We start from the raw sequence: 26,529 nt of genomic DNA on the forward strand, positions 1-26,529 counted from the left end.
ATACTACAACCACCGTTAAAAGCCCTGCTCGTCTTAGTGGTTCATTTCAGGTGAACGTGGATGTACACCAAGGCTCAGCCTTAAGCCCACTTCTATTTAATCTATGCATGGACTACATAACACGCGACATACAGCAACCTACGCCATGGTGCATGCTCTATGCGGATGACATAGCACTTATAAGTAAGACCGTCACCGACCTGCAAGAAACATATTTTAATCTTTGGGTAGATATAATAGAAAAACATGGACTACGCATCAACAAATGCAAATGCAATTACGAAGGAACGGAAAATGCAGGCGACAATGTGTTCATAGACAGCATAGCACTCTCGAAGATAGAGAGCTTTAAGTTTCTTTGATCCATCCTAATATCAGATGCAAATGTCGACAAAGATGTCCAACATCGTATAAATGTAGGTACAATGTATGTATGGCTTAAGTGGAGGTGTTTAACTGGCATTCTATGTGAACCTAGAATTCTCATCAAGATCAAGGGAAAAGTTTATAAGTCCGTGTTAAGACCCATTCTTACCTATGGTGCGGAATCTTGGACTATGAAAAAAGCTCACGAACAACAACTGCACGTACCTAAATAAGATGAAGATGCTCAGATGGGCGGCCGATATGATGCAACCCGTATAGAAAAAGTCCGCAAGAGTGTATAAATGGCTCGTTCAGGGTAGCTCCTGTTGTGGAAAAAGTCAAAGAGTCCAGACTGAGATGGTACGGTCATATACAAAGAAGAGACGATGCCTACGCCATAAAGAAAGTCCTCAATATACCAAACGTGTACAACAGACAAGGAAACCCACCCGTAACTTGGTGGAACAACATTAAGAGAGAGATGGACCAGGAAAGCATAACTACTGAGACAACCCAGAACAGAAAATTCTGGCGCAAACGTACAGGAAGACCCGACCCCAGATAAACTGGGAACATGGGGTGGACAAAGAAGAAGATAATAAAAACAGATTTTAAGTTTTATTAGTCTCGCTATAACTCTAACGTTCTGAAATCTATAATGAGCATAGCAAGTTCACCTACAAGGATAGACATAATAATATGTAATATTTTCCGACACCTCTGACAAATGTTAATATAAATATTTTACTCAAATACACATAGAAACTCAACAAATTAACAAATTATATCCAATTATTAAGCTGAACAGATACTACACTTTGATCTTAGCCAAAAGGCCTAGAAGCGTTTAAACCTACAATTAAATAAGTACTTTAATAAGTTATGACTTTTTTATACTTAATTTTGACTATCTAATTACCTTACATTCAAGGCTATTTTTATGACAATAGGACGAAACCTCGCAAAAAATAATGTTTTTTGCTAACCGGGTAGAGTCAATAATAAAGTGGAGACGAAGAGGGCTAGACCTTAGTAGTTAGTGTTTTTTTGCATAACAAGTACATATACATGAGTGCTTAAAATATCTCTAGTACCTGACCAAACACACTGTATACAATATAATATTAAATTGAATAACACTGGCAACTTAGCACTGCCACAGAATATAATATATTAGTGGCACTGCCATATTTTCCATAAAAATATGCATTCGAAATCCAAAATATGAAAAATTTAAAACATTTAAAACAGAAGCACCATTGACTATTCGAAAAGTAAACGAGTGTGTATGACATTGGGGAACCCCCCGCGGCTTTACTTACTGACGTGATTGTTTGCCAGAATTTATTGCTATATCCCGTTAATATATCGCAGGATTTCCACATTATAGTGATGCTTATGTGGTTGGCATAAGGATTTAGGGTGCCATGTCAGAGTAAAATCTGAGTGAATATAATATTATACCTGTTTAAATTCGTAGACTGGAGATGATCTACTCAAAGATATTTAAAGGGGTGTTTATAGAACCATATTTAATTCATAATCCTTAATAATATTATAAATAGCGCAAATCTGTTTGACCATCAGTTCGCCTGACCGTCGTCAGTTAGGATGTCTAATGTCTATCTGCATGTCAATCTCCTAAACCGCACAACCGACTTTGCTAAAATTTATATTATATTATGGAGATACTATAAGACTTAGAAATAGTACCCACACTAAACTTTGTGGGTGACATCTCGTTCTTGTTACATACGTTTACTCTATTCATAAACACGGTACATATTTTAAATTCCTTTGCGCTTTTATAACCAAATATTTTTATTCGAAATTCAAACTTTGACCTTTCAAAAAGTCCATTCGATTTTCGTTAAAGCCCTATAAAGGCAAAAGTAACATCACACACGATCAAAATATTACGGACGTCAATTAATAGTCCCATTGGAAATTATGTTGATGACGGGAATCGCTCCATTTGGTAGTTGGTATCCTTATGAATGGCAAAACACTTCGGTGAAGTCATAATGAAGTAATAATAAAAGGCATAGGATAGATTGTTTCCCGAAAAATGTACAGTGCCTAGTGCGTACACTATTATCGGATTTCGACCTAACATCTAAGTAGATAATTTCGCATTCACAACTTGTTGGATAAATATTAAATTCTTTAGCGGATCCATTAAATATAGCTCTATAAGGAAAGAAAGATTATGAACAATAATAGGCTTAACGCCTACTTAGTAATAACTCCAATTACTTCATAATTAAAACAGGATTACGACTAATTACGACTAATGAGCGATTGACGAAACAAATTAATTGCTGTAAACAAGCTGGAAATTGGAATGAGTATTCAAGTGGCGATTGAGTTAAAAAATTTCAAATCAAATCAAAAATATTTATTTCCAAATAGGTTAACAAAGTTAACACTTTTAGAACGTCGTGTCTACATGAGACCTACCGCCGGTTCGGGAACTACCCCGCCGAGAAGAACCAGCGTAAGAAACACGCACGGGGCCACCTTTTACCAAAAAGGTGGAAAATAACAAAGATAGTATAAACTAATTTACGTTAAGTATGTAAGTACTTATAGTAAGTAAAAATATGGTACATTTATATAGTTCAAGAGACCTATGGTTAGTCAGCTTATTTTTCCCAAGGTGAGCTATCATTGAGAAAATCAGTTACCTTATAATAAGCCTTAGCACACAAACGATCTTTAACAACTTTTTTTAATTTATTAATTGAAAGATTTTGGACGTCGTCTGGAATTTTATTGTATAGGCGTATACATTGACCTTTGAAAGATTTGCTTACTTTGCTCAGCCTGATTTAAATTGCAAAATAAAGGATGTATCTTCATTCTATAGGTGTGAGATTCGGTTTTGCAAGTTTACAAAATGGGACCTAAAATCATAGTTTTCTTGCAGCCAGTAATAGAAACAATGCTACCTGCATTGTTTCTACAAATAACTCTACAAATTATGTAGAGTTCGGAGAAAATAATTATGCCTGGAATTTGAAATGAAAATCTATAACATACATCATACAAGCACTTACCTTGAGTCACTGGAGTGTAAGGGCCATTGGATCCCGAATATCTTCAACTTGGCTGGCGGACGACGTTTCTGCTCGGTTCTGTTCTCCTCCACAGGTGGTGTCTGGTGCCGGCTGCCCGACGAGGCGCGGGTACCGCTCCGTCTACGCCGACGACGCCGCCTCTCCACCAGGATGAAGTTATCCCCGTTCTTGATAATGTACGAGGAGCGCAGAGTCGACTTCTCCTCGCCCTGCCTCTGCCTGATCAGATCCGCCGTTCGCAGCGTATGGATATTCTGGTACTCCGCCTCCGGGAGCGCCGCCGTCACTTCCGCGCTAGTGCCGCTTCCATCCCTTTTCTTCCGGGAGGAATGGAGGCCGACCCTTCTCCAAACCTTTTCCATGAATCTGTATTTGCTGTCATCCCATATCGTCCGATCGTTCACATGTACACTTCACTTTCACTGCACATCTCGGGGGCCAGGCGAGTTATCAATGAAGTTCACGCGCTGTCATTGTCCGGGCATCTTCGCTACTCGGAGACGGCCGGGCCGATCGATCATCACTGGTCGTTCTCGAAGCAAGATCAGACGATTATTGTTTAGATGTTTTCGGTTGTTCGTGGGGAGAGAATAAGTTTTTTGACATGATATTCTCGGGAGCCGGGATCAAAGACAGGGTGCGGGCCGCGCATGCGCGGTCCCCTCGCGAATAGCCCTCGAACAACTTCCAAAATGGCGGACCCCGTTTCCCCTTTCCCATTATTGAATATCTAATTTTATCCGTGCATCGGATATGGTTACATGTTTTTAATGCAATATGCGGACGCATTTAACTGGCCTAGTTGTCGTCGATTGTGATTGATTCGTTCTCGATCGCTGTAAAAAAAATCTTTGTTTCATTTTCTCAAAGAAAGCGGATTTCATTCATAAGAAAGGCGTGCTGTCGCCTATTGATAAAATTGTAGGATTTCGTTGGTTGACTGGCTGGTCTAACAACTACAATAAAGTACTATGTCAAAATTCATTTAAATGGTGGTGTATAGAATTTTAATGTATTTTAATGTTATCTTCATTCTGTCTTTAGATACTTGCAAAATCCATTATAGGTATTAGGTACCGTAACCCGTTTTTGCCTTATTTATTTGGCAGTATTTTGGCTATTGCGACAAAATTCTTGTCGTTATCACAAAGACTACTTACTAGTTAAAATGTTAATACTTCATTAATAATTCTCGATTGCTCACTTTTCCACCCAGATGGGATTATCTGTTACCTGTATAGAATGTATATTCTATCGACAAAAACTATAATATATATATAGTACCTACTTCCATAGTATCAGTTAGGTACCAGTTTTATTAGACCGTCACACCATAGACCAGAATCAATTTCTTCTATTGTCAGTGGCACTTTTTGGGCACATTTTTACAGTGCATTTTAAGTATACTTAGCCCCAATTTCACCATCGTATGTCAGGCGCGGTCGCAGCCTGAAGTTTTGGAGGGGGTCACACAAAAAAAATTATCGCTGTTATAGGATAAACTAGAAATTTCCTTTTTATTATTTGGCAAGATTTTGAGATTTTTCAATTTGACCTTAGATTTGGGGGGGGGGGGGTCATGTCCCCTGTGACCCCCCCTTCGAACCGCGCCTGTCGTATGTTAGTGTTAACAGCTTGTTAAAATGTCATGTCTGCTCTTTCATTCATAAGAAAAATGAAAGAGGTAACGTGATACTAATTCGAGCGTTAACTTTAACAGTCGTTGATGAAATTGGGGCTTAATTTTAAGATTTACAAGGATACCTAATCTTGTTGATTAATTGCTAGCTTGTGTCATGTAATATTTCCATTAAAATTGTGTAATGTGGGCTGTGGCCTCAGGAATGTAAGCATACTAGAAGTAGCATACGAGAATAGGCAATTCAAAATAGTTTCGTAAATCTAAAAATCGCCTCAAACAATTTCAAATCATTTGAATTTTGTACTTGTTCAGGTGAAAGAACCTTACAAAAGCTTACGTTACATTCAACGGGAACTACCAAAAAATGCGTCAGACTCGTATTTAGCCAGTGGATTACATAATGCTGTAAGTCATGGCCCAGATTTTCATTCCTCGAATATCGCTTCTGTTGCAGGCTACACTGAAGCACACACGTTGGGCCACAACACTGCGTTGCGGTGTTGCAATGCAGTTGCAGACGACGGCGCGGGGCGGGCTTTTTGTCCGCGAAGCAAAAACCGCGACCGCGTCCGAAAAAAACCGCGTTAAAGACCGCGTCTGCCCGTCGATGTCTGCGGCTGCCCGTGCCGCGTACACAAAGTACACGCCGTCTGCGTTACTGCAGTTTACCAGTTTACATGGTTTGTGTGATCCACGGCGGGCAGCCGCGGACAGCGGACTTGCTACGCCGCCAGTGCCCGCCGGGTACCTGCGGCGCGCTGCGCGGTCTTTTTGCCCGCCGTGTGCGTTGGTATTATATAGGATTCACTTTGTGCTATCGTTCGCGGCGAAATTGACCGGCCCGCCCCGCCCTGTCGTCTGCAAAGCGCCTTAGCTCTATGTTACGAGTAAACAGGGATGTTGTTGTTACGATGCGACGCTGCAGAGTAGTGTTGTGGTCTGATTGACATGCGATTAAAGCTATATTCGAGTTACTAGAATCTGACCCCTAAAGCGCAGTAGTGTCTGAAGAGAATACGCAGGGGTGGCCAGGGGTACACTCCCAACTCACACGCTATTACGTGTGATAACCACGGAGCTAATACAAAGGTGATAACAATCACCTAGTTGCTATCGAAAAACACAAAACATCTCAACCGACCGCGCCAAAGAGTGTTGTGTTTTTAATGCATTGTATTTTGGTCTAATATAATATATTATGTGCTTTGGTAATTGGATAGCTCGAGTAAAGGCTTATCGCATAATCTTTAGAATAGAATAGAATGGACTGGTGTGGAATGGAATGGAATGGAATGGAATGGAATGGAATGGAATGGAATGGAGTGGAGTGGAATAGAATGGAATGGAATGGAATGGAATGGAATGGAATGGAATGGAATGGAATGGAATGGAATGGAATGGAACTCAAGTTCAACATATTGTGGCAGGCGGCGGTCTCTTTCTGCGAAACCGTCCTTTCGCAGAAAGAGGCCGCGGAGCGGATCAGAGAGGATGACCCATCCTCCGTTCCGCTCCGCCGGCGTAGGACGGGAGTGCGGAGGCGTCGTTACGCGAACCTCCAAACTTCCGTCGAATCCGGGGCTCCGGGCAAGGATGGGAACCTGCCCGGCTTGGCTAGTCCCGACGCCGCGCCGAGGGGAACGCTTCAGTTTGCCGAAGCGTTCTCTTACTTTGGTGGAAGTCCGGTCCCTTTTGAGGTAGACCGGACGTCGTGGAGGGAGTCCTGTGTTAGACAGATCCAGGACATCCCTCCGTATACGGCTAAAGGCAAACCGCAGGTGGTTAGTGGGTAGTTCAACATATTGTACAGACATAATTTAAAAGTACATTCAAAATAATATTTTGACGACCTCAGCTGTTGGTGGCAAAAAATTCTACTTGAATAGAAGTCTTTGGTTGGTGGGCTGTTGGTAGCTCAAGCCGGGGGTCGCGGGTTCGAATCCGACGACGGAACAAAAAAGTTTTTATTCCAATGGCTCCTGATGGCAGCTCAGCTGGAAAAAACTTCTTTTCCTCCTTTAATTTTCTTTGTTTAATTCGACTAAGCCTCAACAAGCCTTAGGTTCTGTTTCTCCACTTCCTGATAAATTTGGGATATCCACAACTTATCTGACAGATGAAGTTGGAGTATCTGTTAGATAAGTTGTGGATAGCATATCCGAAAGTGATATCTTACTTACTTATCGGAAAGTGATGAAACAGACATTAAGAGTGCGATTTTTTGTCAACTGTCTAGGAATCAATTTCCTCGATATAAGTACTATGATGGTACCTCCAGTGCAAGCGGCCGGGCCTTACCTACCCATTGCAAGGCTCCGGGCGGCACGTCTTTGCGAGGCCTTTGTCGTACCGAAAAGTACCATTGTGATGCTATTCGTTATGTTTGACGAGAAATGCTTTAAAAGTTATACCATGGACGAATTATACATTGTATAATTCGTTCATGGTTATACAAATTAAATAAAGTCATTTTTTTTTTATTTCTTTGACTCAAGGCCGCTGCAAGAGCGAGGCCCCGGGCGATTGCCCTGTTCGCCACCGCCTAGCGCCGCCACTGCGGACCTCCTCTAGTGTTAGTAGGACTTTTTAAAAACATAACTTATACAGTGTGTAACAAAAATAAGTGATAATACTTTAGGGTGTGTACGTGTTCCTTGTAGAGAGTTTACTGTGAAAGTAGCAGCGCTGAAAGACCAAAAATTTTTTTCATCTTTGTATGGGGAAACTCGTGACGCTCGGGCCCTTGCCTATACAAAAGCGAAAAAATGTTTTCGTCTTTCAGCGCTGCTACTTTCACAGTAAACTCTCTACAAGGAACACGTACACACTCTAAAGTATTATCACTTATTTTTTTACACCCTGTATAGTCTGTCAAAAAACAGTAGACACTGACGGCTGAACTTCTAATCGTAATCAGGGCCGTACCACGAAACCGTTTAGACCTTAGACTTTAGAGACTCAAACAATCGTACGAGAATGCCGCGTCAACATTTAGCTCGAATGGTGGTTTTTAGGGTTCCGTACCCAAAGGGTAAAAACGGGACCCTATTACTAAGACTTCGTTGTCTGTCCGTCTGTCTGTCTGTCTGTCTCCAGGCTGTAACTCAAGAACGGTAATAGCTAGAGAGTTGAAATTTTCATTGATTATGTATATCTGTTGCCGCTATAACAACAAATAGGTACTAAAAACAAAATTAAATTAAATTTAAGGGGGGCTCCCATACAACAAACGGGATTTGCTCTATATCAATAATGGCAACAGGTAGGTACTTGAATTTTTCTTAAAGTACTTAGTTGTATGTGTACTATAATATTTAGTAATAATATTAAAATAAAATAAAAAATTAAGGGGGCTCCCATACAAAAAACACAATTTTGGCCTAATTTTGCTCTATAATGGTACGAAACCCTTCGTGCGCGAGTCTGACTCGCACTTGGCGGATTATTTCGCCTCGTCTTTTCACTGTCAACGTTTATAGGTACACTTCAATTAATAATATTACATTCTGGCACATTTTTTATTTGGTTTAATAAAGTTTTACAATTTGTACCTACTTAGCTAATTTAAATTTGTGTTCGTCGTCTACTCTATTTTGACAAGTTATAGGTGCCTATATATTGTGAAACTCAAAAGGACTTTTTGGCAAGTAATTTCTATGTTTACGTAATATATCCGCCGGGTGATGCAGTGGGTGGCAACTGGTAGTTACTAGTTAGGCAACGTAAATGAGGATTGACATGACGTTTTTTCAATACTTTAGCATAGATATTGTAAAGGTAGCTTTTTAGGTAAGCTAGCGCCTGGCGACACAGGAGATACATCATGACAATGGTGGGAATGTGCGGTGGGTCCACGGAGCTCAGTGGGTGGGTCAAAGCCCGATTAAAATCTGCATGCTGGCAGGCCGTGGGCGGTGGGTGTAGGTGGGGTGGGCAAAAATGGAAAAAAAATGTAGGTTCAGCGACTTTAATTTGTTTTCCAAACAGTTGCTCTGTACTTCGTAGTTCCTATGCACCCAATAAAAAATTTAAATCGATGGGGTGGTGGGAAGGGGTTGCCAGCGTTAATTAAAGGTAGGAAAATTATTATTATTTTCATGTGTGTTCAGCTGTATTGGATTATTTTCTGACGCGAGATTAGTTAGTATGTAATTCCAAAAAAAAATAACCAAAAAAGCCAACACAGCTGAGCCTACATGAAAATAATAATAATTTACTTACTTGACGCTGGCAACCCTTTCCCACCACCTGATCGATTTAAAAAATGTATTCGGTGCACAGGAAATACAGAGCAACCGTTTGGAAAAAAAATTAAAGTCGCTGAACCTACATTTTTTCCTTTCTTTTCCCCGCCCCACCACACCCACACCCACGGCCTGTCAACACGTAGATTATCCGAAGGGGTTGTTCAGGGAAGTAGCTAACGGAGTTCTAATACAGCTGAAGCCACATGACCGATTTGGTCGTCAGCTGTCCGTCGAGTACACTTTTGAAGTCGGTTTTATCTTTTTTAAACCGACTTTCAAAAAGGAGGAGGTACTATAATAATATGTTAGGCTTTTTTGTAGGTTCAACGATTACTTTGCCGCGCGCCGTTTGTGAAGCGATTTTCAAAATTTTTTTGTTTTTAAAATAAGTACTATTATTAACAAAAGTTGTAGGTAAGTACTAATATTATGTAAGTATTTTGTGACAATAGCAAACGCAGAATAAATTGAGAATTAAGATTGCCTCTCAAAAACTACTACCTACTTAAATCGATTTTGATAAAACTTGTAGTGTTACCTAAGTTGAACAATACCTAGTACAACAAAAAATAATTACTTAAATCGGACTTGTATTTCCGGAGATATGCGAACACAAACATAAAAACAAACATACATAGACATACATACACTTTTGAAATTTGGCACATTTGTTCAGACGCTGATAAGTGATCAAAGCGCACGGAGTGCGCGGCCAAGTTCCAGCAGTCCCGCGCATGCCGTGCACTATTTACACGAACCGTTTCGACGCACTTTTGACCCCTCTATAGCTCAGTGCCTATTGCGAGTGCAAAGATAAAATTATACCTACGTAACTATGTGCTAGTACTTAAGCAGTATACCAAATTTAATAGATATAGCTTCGGTAGATACCACTTCCAATTTTCCTAACGTAATGAAATTTGACACGAGGTCGTGTGTTTATGTAGATTAATAAAAAAATTAAAATAGGTATAATTTCTTGAAAAAAGTATTGAAATCCCACCAAAAACATACCTGTTAAAATGGGGCCAAGTTCCTATCGGCAAATTTTTGATCTAAAAAAAAGAGTTGAAATCCAATCCAATGCCAAGTTTAGATGCACTTCATCGATCGTTAACCATTTTCATCAACAGCCTGATCCATAATACTTCTAAATTTGAACTTGGCAGATTTTCGTGCTATACGTAACTCTTGATTAATTCATAATTGTATAATTAGATAATAATATAATTAAATTGACCTGCCACGTTCAAATTAGAAGTATTATGGATCAGGCTGTTGATGAAAATGGTTAACGATCGATGAAGTGCATCTAAACTTGGCATTGGATTGGATTTCAACTCTTTTTTTAGATCAAAAATTTGCCGATAGGAACTTGGCCCCATTTTAACAGGTATGTTTTTGGTGGGATAGGTAATTAGGTATAGACTATAGACTAACATTATAAGTACAAGAAAACTGGGCGGTTCTGGAAATATTACATACATACGGGTCCAATTGATAACCTCCTTTTTTTGAAGTCGGTTAATAACAGCGTGAAACAGCGCTTGCGCTGTGTTTCGCCGAGTGAGTGAGTTTACCGGAGGCCCAATCCCCTACCCTATTCCCTTCCCTGTCCTCCCCTATTCCCTTCCCTTCCCTCCTCTATTACCCTATTCCCGCTTAAAAGGCCGGCAACGCACTTGCAGCTCTTCTGATAGTGCGAGTCCATGGGCGACGGATGTTGCTTTCCATCAGGTGACCCGTTTGCTCGTTTGCCCCCTTATTTCATAAAAAAAAAATTCTTAATTTGAAGGTTCTATGTCTGCTAGAAGTTAGACTTTTGGTGATCGGTCAGTTAGTCAGTCAGTGACAAAATTATGAAACTTTAACAAGTTACAGTTCTTAAACTACTGGTGCAAATTGAATAAAATTTTAAATATACCGTGTTTATACAATGCTTGCTTAGCAACTGAAAATTCAGGCTTGTTGGTTTATCCACAATGAAGTTATAGGGGGTCAAAAAGAGCCTGAATTGGTTCGAGAAAAGAATAGTACGGCCGTGCCGCTTTTTTGCTCGACTTGGAGGGGACACTGCCGTGCCCCCAGATTCAAGCTTTAGGTTGCCTAAATGGGTCTAAAAGTACATTTTCTTCATTCCCACCTCGACTACTTTCCAGAAAATTTAGGAGATGTAAGTGAATAGCAAGGTGAATGATGTCACCAAGATATGAGATAGGTATACCTAAAGTAAATGGAAAAAAGATATAAGGGAAGCTGATGGAGCGTCTCAACTCTCAATGATGGCAGACTACTAATGACTGATGGACACTTCAGAGTCCAGATGCTTTCTAGTTCCTACACACGAAAATGTACCAAAAGGAGTCTCATTGGGTAAAAAAATGTGTTTAGTGGTTACTAATGAGTAATGAATGAATGCGAAAGTTTGTTTGTCTGTCTGTCTGTCTGTTACCTCTTCACGCCCAAACCGCTGAACCGATTTTGCTGAAATTTGGTATGATGATACTTTGAGTCCCGGGAAAGGAAAGTAGGTACTTTTTGTCCCGGAAAAAACTACGGTTCCCGCGCAATAAACGAATTTTGGAGCAATGGAGTTGCGTCCGTCGTCTAGTTTTAGATAAAAAATAAGTTTTGTTACTCTATTATAACTAGCTATTTGACCGAGCTTTGCTCGGTATTCAATAAAACACGAATAAAATGACATTTTCTAAAAAAGATTCCTAGCTAGATCGATTTATCGCCCCCAAAACCCCCTATATACTAAATTTCATGAAAATTGTTGGAGCCGCTTCAAGAATTGCTCGTTTAAAAATATAAGATTTATAAATAAATAAATAAGAAATAGTCTTTTTATAGTCAAAATAGTTTATTTTAAATGATAACTTGTTTAACATAGATAGACCTACATTGTCAGAAAACGTGACGTTCTATGACAAAATAAGGGTAATTTTCGGATCCAAAAATAAAAAATAAGCAAAAAATAACAAAAGCTCTCCTGTAACAAAAGCTCTGGTTTCCTCCTAAAGCGGCGCCGTCATACAGCGGCCGCAATACAGCGGTGAATGACGTACTAGAACATGATTGTCCACTAGAACGGTAATTGACAACACTCTCTAGGAAACCGCGCCATAGCGCCCACATAGACAACGTTCTAGTGACGTCGTTCACCGCTGCATCACGGCCGCCACACGACGGCACCGCTCTTGGAGAAAACCAGAGCGCACGTAAGAAAAAATCACGTATGAATAATCAAATACACAAATAATTTACAGTATTTGTCTATTTGATGGGTGCATTCTTCATAGATTTAGTTGTAACTGGATTTCCATTGACTTTGCTGATCAACCTGTTCCCTTGCCATGCTGCAAGTAAATTGTCATTGGTCTTCAAGTCCACTTGTAATTTTTCCCATACTTTCTTCTTGGGATTTAATACATCATCTGGCTCCCCAGTTTCGTAACCTTCAATTACTACTCTATCTCCAGGCTTGCTTCCCTCAGGAGCTAGCAACGGTTCCACTTGTTTGGGCTCATCTATTGATGCACACAACACCATTCCTTTAGACTCCACACCTCTCATTTTCGCAGGTTTGAGGTTACATAAAACAACTACGTCTCTATCCTGCATTTCTTCTATGGGTACAAAGTTGACGAGCCCTGACACGACTGTCCTCGGCTCTCCTTCACCTAAGTCAATCTTTTCTACATACAATGCATCTGCATCTGGATGCCTGGAAACTTCAACAATGCGTCCAACCCTGATGTCTAGTTTACTCGGTGTGATTTCATCTGTAGCAGCAGCTTTACCTTTTGTTTTTACTGGAGGTGGGTAAGCTTTCTTCGTCAACTCCTTCAACTTGGGGTCCTTAAATATTTCGTGAATAGGCGCTAAAAGCCTGTTGATGGCCTGCTCTACTGATGCCTTCAAGTCACCTGGATGAATATCCTCCTTGGCAAATGCGGCTTCTAAATCTTCAAAGCTTGAATATTCAACATTACCACCATGTTCTGGAGCTCTACAGATCTTAAAAGTCTCATCTGACTTCATGAGAGGAAAAATTACATGTTTGGTGAAAGATAGCACACCATTTTCGGTGATATTACCAGGCTCACAGAAAGCTTTCTTGAGCTTCTTCTTTACATTATCTGGATTGTCTTGGAGGTCAATTTTGCTATCTTCCTCAGATGCTGACATTTTACCTCCAGTTAATCCGGGTACCATGGGGTTCATTAAATGTACTCTTTTGGCATAGCCAAGTTGAGGCAGGTATTTTTCAGCCAGAGTGAAGATCTTTCTTTGATCGACACCTCCAAATTGGGCATCAACTTTGAGGTACTCCTCATCCAAAGCCTGCAAGCCAGGATACAGCAAACCACTAAGCAATGGATGCTCTACTTGCTTCACTACCTCTGCACCGGCTTTTTTAGCGTCATGGTCTGTGATAACTGATGACATACGGTACACATCTAAAGTGTACTCTTTACTCAATTGGTATTCCGTTCCTCTCACAAACTTTAGCTTCTCTAGAGGGACTCCCAGTGACGTCAACATAGCTTTAATGGCAGCTTCATAATATTGAGTTCTGAGTGCCAGTAAATCCCAAGGTGCTTTCATATTGTCCAAATAGGCATGCAAATCCGCAAAAAGAATAGTTACCTCACATCCTGCCTTCAAAAAATCAGCAATTTTAGACATAGGAACGAAATACGCAACATGAGGACGACCGGTTGTGGCCGTACCCCAATATATTTTAAGATCTCTCTGTTTCAAAATTTCTGTAAGTGTTTCATCGCCCAAAACTTCTTGCAAGTTTCTTGTAATTAGATGCTTCTTTTCCTCCCAGGTGGCCATTGTGGAAGCTGTAATTAAAAAGCATGTATTGTAAGCCTCGAAACTTTATTTTATTATAAATGTAAAAAATTAAAGAGGTAATAATTTAGATAATTTTGATATGTTATCTACTGCCGTTTGGGGTAGAAACTCTAGGCGCATGGGGGCCGTGAGCATATAAGCTTTTTAAACAGATATCTAAGAAGCTTATTGAAGCCACCCGAGACCCCAGAGCCGGGAGCTACCTGGCACAGCCGATAGCAATTGCAATCCAGCAGGGCAATGTTGTCAGCTTGCTAGGCACTCTGCCTAATGGGGACGACAGGGGGAAGTTTTTCATTTTATAGTTTTATACTTTAAGTATGTATAATATATTTTATATTGTATTTTATAGTGTTTAGATTGATAACTGTTACTTATCACTGTTTTTTTATTTATCAGCCTTGAAAAAACATTATTTCGTTCTGTATTAACGTTAGCTTAGCTTATAACATTAAAATTGTCTTAATTCATAGATATAAAGGCTTTCCAAAAATTAAAATAATAAAATTCTAACTAACCTCACAAATCACAATCTCTTAAATTTTGACAGTTCTTGCCAACACTCAGCAGTGTGAACTTACATCTTCTTCTTCGCTCGACAGACGACAAGGTTCATTGGATTCGACAAGGCTTTATTTGAACGTGGGTGACATTGACGGGAGCGCTGCTGCTAAAGGAGAACTGTCAAACACATGTCAAAAATGACGTTTCTATGATAGAAGCGTTCAATCACAGACCACAGTATAGCAATATTAGTCCCCATATTGCTATACTGTGGTTTAGTTCCTTTCTCGCCACGTTCAAATAAAGCCTTGTCGAACTGTAGTTTATATAACTCCATGGTGGTCAGTTCAGTCCATAGATAAAGTATTATAGTATAGATGTAGACTTAGCCCGTCATCGCGTGGCCATTTTGTGCTTTTTTTCATACAAGTAGTGTGCGTTTATTTTCTTGAATATTTCTATTTGTCGATTATTTCGAAGCACATTATGATATAGGAAATAAAGTCAATTAGTTCATGATATTGATTAACTATAGTTCAAATGATGAGAATCCGTAAACACACGTAAAAAGCTATGCAATTTTATAGCCAAATTATTAATTGATTTGACATTTTTAGCACTAATGCCTTATATAGCACGAATAAGGGATTAATAAACTTATAAATTATCTTTTTAGCTTACAAAAATACCGATTGAAAAGCCCAAAAAACGTTATTCAAAACTTACGTATTTAATGTTAAATCCACGTGTTTGAGGCATTCTTTGACCATTCTTATGGTTTATTATTTAGCGGAACCACAGAAATTAACAATATCTAGCATTAAATGTTCACTAAAACCTTTATTAACACTTTTATTACATGAATTAATATGCAGACCTTTGTTATGTCTAAGTAGGACATAACATTACACGCTTTTGACGCTTATACACCGATATATTATTAAGGCTCTCTCCAGTCTATAGTACCTCAATGGTTCAGTCAGTGCATGTATAGTCCGTCAAGAATGTCTAGGAGGCGAAACCTTTTTTTTTAGCAATAGCAATACTCTTTTGACATTTGTCCCTTTGTTATATCAATACTCTATGAGATAAAATTTACAAAACAAAGATTTTCAATGGTCGCCCAATGGTCGAAATTCGAACTTAGGTTCAAGGACATTAGGGCTACTAGTACTACCTATATTTTGTAAAAAATATTGACTATCAAATTTTTTTTCAACTCTTGTCTCTGGGACTCAGCTGATCTCAGACTGGCCGTGTACAACTAAGTAGAGTCCGACAAGGCTGTTTAAGAACGTGGCGAGAAAAGGAACTAACGCTTCTATCATACAAAAACGTCATTTTTGACAGTTCTCCTTTTCAAGCAGCGCACATTGACTGACATTGACACATTCAATTAAAGCCCTGTCCATTGACTTTTATAAGTGGACTCGGCATAATGGTCTCTACCAAATCAAAATACTGTGGCCGGTCCGCCATTTTATGTTCCGGTTCTCTGAGGTACATAAACTGTCAAAGTGTCGTATTATAGGGATGTCGATGATCGATATTTGAAAAAATATCAATATCGGTCTCGATATATCGCGAAAAAAATAGGCACTTGAAATGTTCACAAAATACTCAGTTGTATACATACTTTAATAATAATAATAATTGATGGTAAAATTAAAATAAACTGTAAACACTTCGTGCGCGAGTACAACTAGTATTTGTCCGATTATTTGGTAATTTTTGCCCGATATCAATAATGACAAAAATAATAATTAATAAACTTAAAATAAATTAAATAGTTTCATTAAAATTAAGGAGGCTCCTATATTAAAAAAAAACCATATTTGCCTATTTTGTCTCTATGTACTATAATACATAGAGACAAAATAGGCAAAAATGATTTTTTTTTATATAATGTTAGTTTACTTATAACATGTTAGTTTATCGATGTCCTCGACAAATATCAACCGAGTGTCCCATCACTATAGACCGCCATGTTTAGTTCTTGGCAATATGGCACCGGCCACACTTTTTTGTAGCTATGTCGCCTCCATCTGTTTCCTTATTCATTGGCCCTGTCGAACTGTATCAAAAGAAGAAGAAAAGTTTTTGGAGGAATGTGAAAGAGTGATGTTGTGTTTTTATATTATTTTCCTAAAATTGTGTTATCTGGGTTTTTAATGTGTAATATTGGTAGGATATTAACCATTAAATATTCGTTATCGTGCACAAGTGTGGGAAAGTGATGTAATAACCAGAAACGTGCTCTTTTGTGTTCCCTCCAAAACTCCATCAAAAGTTTCAGTAAAGCGTCCTACCACTTTACTGAATCGACCGACTTGACTTCTTGACTGTATTGACTTTATACGTAGACTTTGACTAGACTTTAGACCTGACTGACCTGACGATAATATAGAAAAAATTGTTTAAAGAATATTGTTTTCCCGCCATAATATTATACTCGACACTGGCCATGGTTATAGCCGAAGTGCCATTATATGAAAAAAAAAGAAGAAGAACTGTAGGTATGATTCAATAAAAAACCATAGATTAAGTATTATAGTATAGATGTAGTCTTAAAGGGCCCATTTACGCTGCACTGCCGTGCAGTCCTGCAGTGAATGGGCCCTTTAAGAAAAAAGGGATGACACTACGATGTTGCCACTTTTTAATTTCTTCACTTTATTGACAGACTATATATCAGTGGTTGATCTGTGTGTGACTCTGAAACATGATTGGTTCATTCTTTTATTTCATTGTCTTTTTTTGTATTTAAAATACATTTCAAACGCAAAGAACTGAATTTGTAAATAGAGAGTTTTTTTATACTTAAAAGATAATAATAACTTTACAAAAATAAGCTTAAAAATAGTAAAAATAGGTATAGGTACGTAGGAGAGTGTAATATAATGAACATATTCCACTAGTTTTTGTTTTTGAGTGAGAAATATATGGTCCCATTAGGGATGTATGATTTACCACTTTTTTAGCTATTAGCCATAGCCTATATAATTTAGCCATATTTATTTTATTCATACTTGTTTCTTACTATTAGACATTATCTAATCTCTATTTATCTTTAATAAGCGAGAATCCAGGTTATTCAGAGAAAATTTGTGTAAGATTAAAGGATTAAAATAAAGTCATAAATAAATAAGAGGGTCAGTATTTGTAACGAAATTCATTCTTTAAAGACTTTTAAAGTAGTTCTATTGTATTTATGTACACATAAAAAACAAATAGAGCTTTGATTTAAATACTGACATTTGAATAAAATTTAAAATAAATGGACAAAAAATCAAGTTCTTGAATAAAATGGTATCGAAACCTTAAAATTTGGCGCTGTTGTCGCAGTGAATGCTTGCGTTTCCTAGCTCCATTGCGCATGACAGTCAGTACGGCCTTGCAGACTGATGAGTGCTGCCAACAAAGGCCGAGTCGATGGGTTTACAAAAAAATAGTTTAATTTGGAAACTTTAGACCCTATCATTGTTGTAATTATAATTTGATATAGGTTGTGAATCTGTGATTACGTTAAGAAATGTGTGAATGATATGAATTGTGACGGCTAGCAAAGAAGTCAGCTGGTCCATAGTGCGAATAGTGATTAAGAAATGGCGGCCTTGCCTTCAGGTGTTCAGTATGCGTTATCATCAGAGACAACGTACAAAAACAATAAGGAACTCGTTTTTGTGAAACTTACGGATTCAGCATTGAAAGCGATTGAAGATTTTTTAAGGAATAATAGAGTAAGTACATACGCCATGTTGTTATCTCCAAAACAGGCCAACGGTGTCAGGCGCCATACTTAAATTACAAGTAATCAAAATGAACCTGCAAAATTGTAATGTTTTCGCAAGTTTATCTCTTATCGTACATTATGGTGTGTTGTGACGATGTTTGGCAGGGTACATGTATCCTTAAAAGTTGCGTTCTTCGCATTGTCACGCCACGTCAACACGTAGAAATTTCTGCAACTTTAACACAGATTTTCATTCTTACTTCTATATTTAGAGGATTCTCCTCATGTTTACAGGATACTTTACAACCGTAGCAATCGGCTGACGTCGCTTTCTCCCACATTTCACCTTTGCAATCTATAAATAAATCGTATGCACTAATACACTATTATCTCATTATTTTGATACCCGTGAGGAGCGATATTAAAACAATAATAATTGTTTGTTTCCTCAGGTTTCAAAATGATGTAACCTAATATACATATTTCAAATCTAAGGTACTAAAATGTTCAAGAACAATAACTTTAAAACATTGAAAGTATCTTGACCTTCATGTCCGGACCATACAAAATACTTTATAAAATGTTTCTTTGTAACTTTCATAATATATATGAAAGCTATGAAAGCTATTAGAATCTATATCAGTTTCATATTTCAAATACAGATAATATTCTGCTGTTATATAACATTTTATTAACCATTATAAAATATTTTATAATCCGCAAAAAGAAATTACCAAGACATAAAATAATAATAAACAGCTGTTAAAAAGTTGTGATTGAAGCAATCTTGATAACAGAACCAATGAACATGTCCCAAATATAATAAGTCTGTCTCTCTATCTTAAACAATCATGTTTTTAAGGAAATAAATTTTGAAAAAATAGCATTAAAATAGAGTTTAAATAAGAATAATTCTCTGCAAATTGGAGACATTAAAAAGAGTAAAAAAGGTGCAATAGATTGTGCTCCAACAATTTATAATATTACACAATCTTATCAATCAATGCAAAGTTGATATATTTTCATGTGTTTCTTTTAAAACTTTTCTTTTGCTAAATTTAAATGTTACTAGATGTGCCCTGAGGTGATACCCAGTTTATTAGATTAAATAAATTGTTTAAATAACTATATTTTCCTGTAGTAAAAACTAAGCCTCTGTTAAATCCAAGGTATCAACTAACTCCGTACTAAATAGAAATCTAATAAACATACAAACTCATAAACTTTAACCTTTATTTAGTGTGATATTGTTATTTATAAATAAATACTTTATACCAGCTGTTACATGTAAATAATGGGCCAAGTGCGAGTCGGACTCGTGCACGTAGGGTTCCGTACCGTTATAGAGGAAAAATAGTCCAAAATTTGTTTTTTTGTATGAAAGCCCCCCTTAATTTTTTATTGTATTTAAATATTATTATCAGTTATTAAATTAGACATATAATTAAAGCCTTTATGTAAACTTAAAGTGCCTAGCTCTATGTTGCTATTATGGATTACAAGCAAAAAAGGCCAAAAAAATAAAGTTTGTTGTATGCCCTTAAATATTATTTTATTTTGTTTTAGTGTTTGTTATTATTGCAGCATCAGAAATACACAATCTGTGAAAATTTCAGAAGTCTAGCTATAGCGCTTATTTCCAAAAGTTCAATTTTTATATAGATAAAATATAAAGATAAAAGTCCATAGGACTAAAAAACAAATATTAAATAGTGAATTGCTCAAAATATCGCAGTACTAGGTCAAAGAGATCAATTAAAAAACTGGCCAAGTGCGTGTCATGCCACGCGCTATATAGGGTTCCGTAGTACCACTAGTACCATTAGTTTTTGATAATTTTTGTATGGTCAATGAATGCACATTTATAACGTGTCTTACACTACTAACAACATCATATCAGTTACTATTAAAGGATTTTGAACGCAAACTTTACATTTTTTTAGTCGATTGACTATTACTCAATAACTAAGTCTTATTAGCTGTGATAGTTTTCATTTTAAAATTTAGCTTATTTCCTACTCCCGTGAATTTTTTTACATTTCCAGAAGCAACCGTTTAGCTGGTAGAAGGGACACTGGACTCAACTATTTTTTCAAGTTATTGAAGTAGAAGTATATAAAGGAAAACTTATTTGAATCTGTTATAGATTACAGAAATGTTCAACAGTGGGGTAAATTGGTAATTATTGGACAACTAGCTGTTGCCCGCGACTTCGTCCGCGTTAGCATAGTAGATCACATCCCAAGTATTATTTATGGTACAAAAATATTCGATGTACAGAATTGACTTTCCTACGATTTTATTATATATAGATGTTCCGCGTGGCTTTGCTCGCGTAATTTAGGAATTTCACGCAACCGTACATTTTTCCGCAAAAAATTGCCTCTGTCCCTTCACGTGGTCTATTCTTCATGTTTGTCAAATAACATAAAAATTTCTCCAGTAGTTCTTAAGATCTATCTAACACTAAAATAATTTTTCAAATCGGACCAATAGTTCCTGAGATTAGTGCGTTCAAATAAGCCCTTTCATATAATTTCCCCCGATTTTTCCACATTTTCCTCTACTTATACGCTACTATTAGTCTTAGCGTAATAAAATATAGCCTATAGCCTTCCTCAATCAATGGGCTATCTAACACTGAAATAATTTTTCAAATCGGACCAGTAGTACCTGAGATCATCGCGTTCAAATAAGCCCTTTCATACAATTTCCCCCGTTTTTTCTACATTTTCCTCTATTTCTTCGCTCCTATTAGTCTTAGCGTGATAAAATGTAGCCTATAGCCTTCCTCGATCAATGGGCTATCCAACAGTAAAAGAATTTTTCAAATTGGACCAGTAGTTCCGGAGATTAGCGTGTTCAAACAAACAAACTCTGCAGAATTATAATATTAGTATAGATACCATTACACATGCACAATGGGTACACTCATGGGCGTACCCAGGTTCTGGGCCAGGGGGGGGCAAATTACCCAGGTTCTGGTGCCAAGGGGGGGGGCAGCTGCCCCCCCCCCCCCCTGCCCCCCCCCCCTCTCGGTACGCGCATGGGTACACTAGCAAATGTTGCATCCTTTGAATCATTAAATTATAAAGAATATTTTGGGCCAATGATAATTAAATGCTTATAAAATTATACATATTAGATGACAATATAATAAAGACAAAAATGTCAATGTTATGAGGTAAATAATTATCGTACCTTAACAAAAAATACCTCTCATCTTTTATGTCTCTTCACTTGATGTAAACATGCCCATATAGACAGAATATTTGCCTTAACTTCTATCTATTATATTACCATTACCAAACTTAGTTCAAGAGTTGTTTGTCATAATACTTTTATTTCTTTTTTAAAAATCCTTTTTATGGTTGTCTGGAAGAGGCAGAGCGGTAAGACTACCAATTTGCGCTCTCCCTAAAAATTGTTTCTCTTTCTCATTTTGTATTTTATGATGTGCAAATAAAGAGTTTTATTATTATTATTATTATTATTACCATCAAAGTAGGGCACAGAAAGAAAGCTAAAAAGCTTTTGTGGATGTAGAGTCAAAATTTACATCATTGGAATTACATATTTATTGGATTAAAAATAAGTTACCTATTATATGGATAGCAATTATAGTTTTGGACTCCAAAACCAGAACAACCCAAGAAAATAGGCAAAGAAGGAAAATATGTTTTATCATTCTCTTTCCCTCTTTAAATTGGTTTTTGCCTTTTATATTTTGTAAAACAATAGCCGCTCATTTAACTATGAATGTTACTTACAGACTACAGTATATATATAATAATATATAGTCTCAACCTTCTTCAATGGAATAACCCAAGACAATAATTTGCAAACAGATTATTATTTGCTTGTTACCTGACCATTTTATCTTGTGTATGTTACTCAACAAAAGCTGATAAAGGACATTGTCTATCAGCTCTGTCAATGAAAAAAAAAATGTCTTCTGGAGTGGTTGCAAAAATCCTATTTTTGAAGAATGAAAGAAAAGAAGAATGACTAAGGCCCGATTCAACCAAACTTGAAGTTACACGAGTATAACTATCATGAGAATAATTTTACTCCTTTATTTTCTCTAGGGTATTATCGTTTGCATTTTACCAAGTTACTCAAAGAGTATGAAATAAAATGTCAATTATAGTTCACTGTTGTGCAACTATTCTCAGTTTAATATTTACTCCACCAAAATAGCCCGTGTAAATATTTACTCCCGTGTAATTACCTCATTCTTGGATTAGAAGTTGGAAAAACGCAAAACCACTCTTATATTAGGAGACAGTTATACTCGAGCAAAATTTTACTCCAGTTTGGTCTAATCCGCCCTTAAATTGAAACTGTCAGCAGGTATTCGTTTCCCAATATATCAAAGGTCAAAAACCCATTAGAGTGAATAAAAATGCTATAATAATTATTATCTTTACTTATTTGATTTTTTATGTGGTTTACAACAACCTAGTTTGGAGTCCAAAACTACTATTGCTACCTTTTTGTCATATAAAATTGAACTCCCAAGTCTATCACTCACCTGAGAATACAATATTACTCTTTTGGCATAGTCTACTTTGAATTGATGGTCTGAAAAGCAGGTTCCGTTGATAGGGTTCTGTAATCAACAAAACTTATTTGACTACTTAACCCTTAAACAGAACCCTAACAACCTGATTTTTTGTATACTGATAGGTTAATAGTTATATGTATAATGAAGGAGTAACATTTTCCTACAAATAGAACAATCCATATTTTAGGACCATTAAATCAAAGTTTGAAATCCTTTCTATTTCTGTTAGCTACCACTTTCAAGATTTTTCGCAAATAAAAATGTTGTTCGTCTTATCAAAATGAAGCTACTCACAAAAAATTGCTTGATAGCATTTAAAAAAAAGGTTCTAGGGCTCCCATACTGGGGAAAAACTAAAAAAAAAACAAATAAATTATGTCAATCCTATATTTTTAAACACTTTATTTACATATTTTATGATCTTGTGTCAATTGTTGTGTGTGTATTTTGTACCAAGCACTCATTTATTGCTGTTACGACTAACAAGTACTTTAAATAATATTTTAAACTTATCTCCAAATTATATCCTAAATGAAATTATTAATACTTCTTACAAGGTCTCGAGACAAGTTTATGCTTGCTTTAAAAGCAAGACAAAACTAAATAAATGTAAATAATATGGTAATTAAATAGTGTCACATAATAAAAACTTATTTCTTTTAAATCAATATGTAATAAGTACTGAATACATTTAAAATATTATGGTCCATTTGGCAAGAGTTTACGATTTAACCAAAAACTGATGTACTTAATAATAAACAAGTGAAATTAAATCTTTGAACACTATAGAATAGTATTAATTACTTAATTTAAAAAAATATTATTTAAATCAATCTTGGCCAATCAAAAATTTTTACTTTAAATTTACAAAATGTAGAATAGAAACACAAAATATTATAATAAATTAGATACAATATTCCACAAAATTACTGAAAATTATATATTTTTTTAAATATATAAGATTTAAATGTTATTATGTTACTAATTTGGAAGGAATTGCTAAGACGGAAAAAAATTGTAAAACCGCATCATTAGTGTTATACTATACTCGGCGAAACATGGCGGTAGCGGTCATTGACCCCCTGTCAAAAACTTGTCATTTTCTATACAAAGCCACGATTGACAACATCTGACACTTCATTGTCAATCACGGTTTATTACATAGGCATCCATTACACGGTAGGTTTTTCTGTCAGTTTTACCACAGTCATGGCTGTAACTGATGGATATCCTACCGTGTAAGAGCGTGACAGACGGTTGCATGAAGTTGATTGACGAAAATCTGTATATCTTGATTTTTGCTTCATGCAACCATCAGTCACGAATTTTGAGTGAGTGTTATTACATCTGACAAAGTAGGAAAAACATTAGAAACGTATACCTTTAAAAATTTTGGCTTCAACTGACATAAAACTGAAGAGAATTGAGTGACCGTCTAATACCATTCGTCAGTCCATCAGTCAAACATAATTCATGATTGACGGAATTGACTGTCGCTTGTATGATCATGTAATGGATGCCATAGAAACTAGAAATGACCGCTACCGCCATGTTTCGCCGAGTACAGTATAGTTATAGGTTTAAAATATGTCAAACGGTCAACATTTAATCAACAATCCTATTGAAGAGATAAACTTCTGTCAAAAAACCTCAGATCTAAACTGCTTGAACCAATTAAATTTGAAAAAAAGTACACATCCTGTATTCTTTCACCATTTATCATTGTTTTAAATAAGTTATAAGAAATAAATTACATGTACTTAACGGTAAACTTAGAAAAATATTTGATTTAAATAAATTAATTTTTAATGTTTCAAAGAATTAGTGTGTGAGATTAATGGCTATGTTTTAATGAGGATTATCTCATGAGTCATGACAGATACAGATTTGGAGCTAGTGTATTATTGTTTTTTTTTTCAAATGAGCTGGTCTATTCACAACCTGGATAAATTATTTTTCGAAAAACTATTGTGGCCAGGTATTTTTGATAATAATAATTGTTTTTTGTCCCTTGCTTTGGGTAGTGAAAATTTTGAATTTATTTTTCCCTTAGCTAACATAAATTGTACATAAATTAGTAAAATGTTAGCATGAAGGCGCGTGTCTAGAGGCTAGTTTCGCAAACAGTATATTAGGTAAGCGAATCGGGCGCCTTTGCAATGACAATGTTGAGTGGTGAAAGTTTAAACGTATTTCGGAGGCTCACAAAAATTCGTCCTTTTTTATTTATTATTTTATTTCAGTTTTTCTCAACCTGTGGGTCGGGACCCCCTGGGGACAACAATTTCAGTTAAAACATCAATTAAAATTTAAAATATTAATGTATTTAGTACGATACAAGGAGGGCGAATAAAGCAAAAAATCAAACATTGTCCTTAACTCTTCACACTCACGCTCGTCTTTCATATACCAGGTGAAAAAGGGCGACGGGAAATCATCGCCAAGTTAGTTTTTTACCCGACTGCCAGGAGGGTTATATTAATAACTCGATAAATATACAACATTTTAAAAATCCGCCAGGCCAGTCCCTCGGTGATAGAATTTTATACGATGTATTAAAATAATATGAACTCAGTTTAAAGCACGGTTTTAGCAACATACGAAAAATTCGTGAAAATTGATGCATTTTTGTGATTTTTTTCTATCGAGAACATTATAAGATATTATCGTGTTTTCGCTAGGTCAGACCCTCGGAAATATAATGATTAATGTAGTATATTTATTATTATATTTTAAAAAAATGCGGGCCTTATTTTCAAGTATAATTGAAATGAATTATAAAATCGTTTTATAATTCATTTCAATCATACTTGAAAATAAGCCCCGAATTTTATAAATAATATAAAATTTTAATAATTTTAAAATAAACCCCGAATAAAATCGACTAAAGCAAAAAAAAATTGCTTTAGTCGCCTTCTTAACAAAAGAACCAAGGAAGAAGGATAAAGAAGGAAGGATAGGAGGAATGAGCAAGGGTTTCTTGGTTTCAGGGGGAACTCGCGAGATATTTTTTTATACTACTACATCATAAAAAAAGGTGAAAAACACTGTTTCCTTTTTAAAAGGCATACCGCATACATCATAAAAATTAAGCCGGTCTCAACATAATGTTTATAAACTCAAAACATAATTTAAACAATTTGTAGTAATGTAATGAGGAAAGTTGCTTTAAAAACCGTTAAATTCGTAGCTGTGCATCTCTCCTATGAATTTCATTGCGAGAATTCTGTTAATCCCACCAAAAACATTTTCATGTAAAAATGTTGCCAAGATGAGAACATAATATTATTATAGTTCGTCGTGTCAAAAAGTACTGAGATCTCATGTAGAGCCAAGTTCCTAACCTTACATACTCAGCCCTAAATATAAAAACCTTAATTTTAGTCTAAAGCGCGGCAAAATATTTGATAATAATATTATAATGTGTCAGCCGCACAAGGAGAATCTAAAAACTCTTGACATTAGTCAAAATCGGTGGCCTTTTAGGCTTCCGTACCCAGAGGGTAAAAACGGAACTT

The 26,529-nt window shown here is 36.4% G+C and overlaps 3 protein-coding genes and 1 pseudogene across 6 annotated transcripts in view; 1 reads left to right on the top strand and 3 right to left on the bottom strand.

Moving 5' to 3' along the window:
• LOC121734039 (serine/arginine repetitive matrix protein 1) overlaps positions 1–4,066 on the bottom strand; it is a 225,029-nt gene extending 220,963 nt beyond the window's left edge. The window contains exon 1 of the mRNA XM_042124441.1: positions 3,426–4,066. Within this exon, the coding sequence (XP_041980375.1) occupies positions 3,426–3,808 (383 nt within the window). The 5' untranslated portion in view covers positions 3,809–4,066. The remainder of the gene's footprint in view (positions 1–3,425) is intronic.
• Positions 1,106–1,214, bottom strand: LOC121734560 (annotated as a pseudogene).
• An 8,130-nt stretch (positions 4,067–12,196) lies between the features above and the next one.
• On the bottom strand, positions 12,197–14,782 carry LOC121734056 (tyrosine--tRNA ligase, cytoplasmic). Its single transcript, XM_042124465.1, has 2 exons — positions 14,726–14,782; positions 12,197–14,194 (listed from the first exon to the last, which is right to left on the bottom strand). Exon 2 carries the CDS (start codon positions 14,184–14,186, stop codon positions 12,615–12,617), a length of 1,572 nt encoding a protein of 523 aa, XP_041980399.1. The 5' UTR covers positions 14,187–14,194; positions 14,726–14,782; the 3' UTR covers positions 12,197–12,614.
• Positions 14,783–18,082: 3,300 nt separating this feature from the next.
• The window catches only part of LOC121734055 (RNA polymerase II elongation factor ELL), a 63,061-nt gene continuing 54,614 nt past the window's right edge, over positions 18,083–26,529 (top strand). For all 4 annotated transcript variants that reach the window (XM_042124460.1, XM_042124461.1, XM_042124463.1 and 1 more), the window contains exon 1: positions 18,083–18,451. In XM_042124460.1, coding sequence (XP_041980394.1) covers positions 18,317–18,451 — 135 coding nt within the window. In that variant the 5' untranslated portion in view covers positions 18,083–18,316. The remainder of the gene's footprint in view (positions 18,452–26,529) is intronic.

The sequence above is a fragment of the Aricia agestis genome, chromosome 15 (assembly GCF_905147365.1).
Source record: "Aricia agestis chromosome 15, ilAriAges1.1, whole genome shotgun sequence".
Taxonomy (NCBI): Eukaryota; Metazoa; Arthropoda; class Insecta; order Lepidoptera; family Lycaenidae; genus Aricia; species Aricia agestis.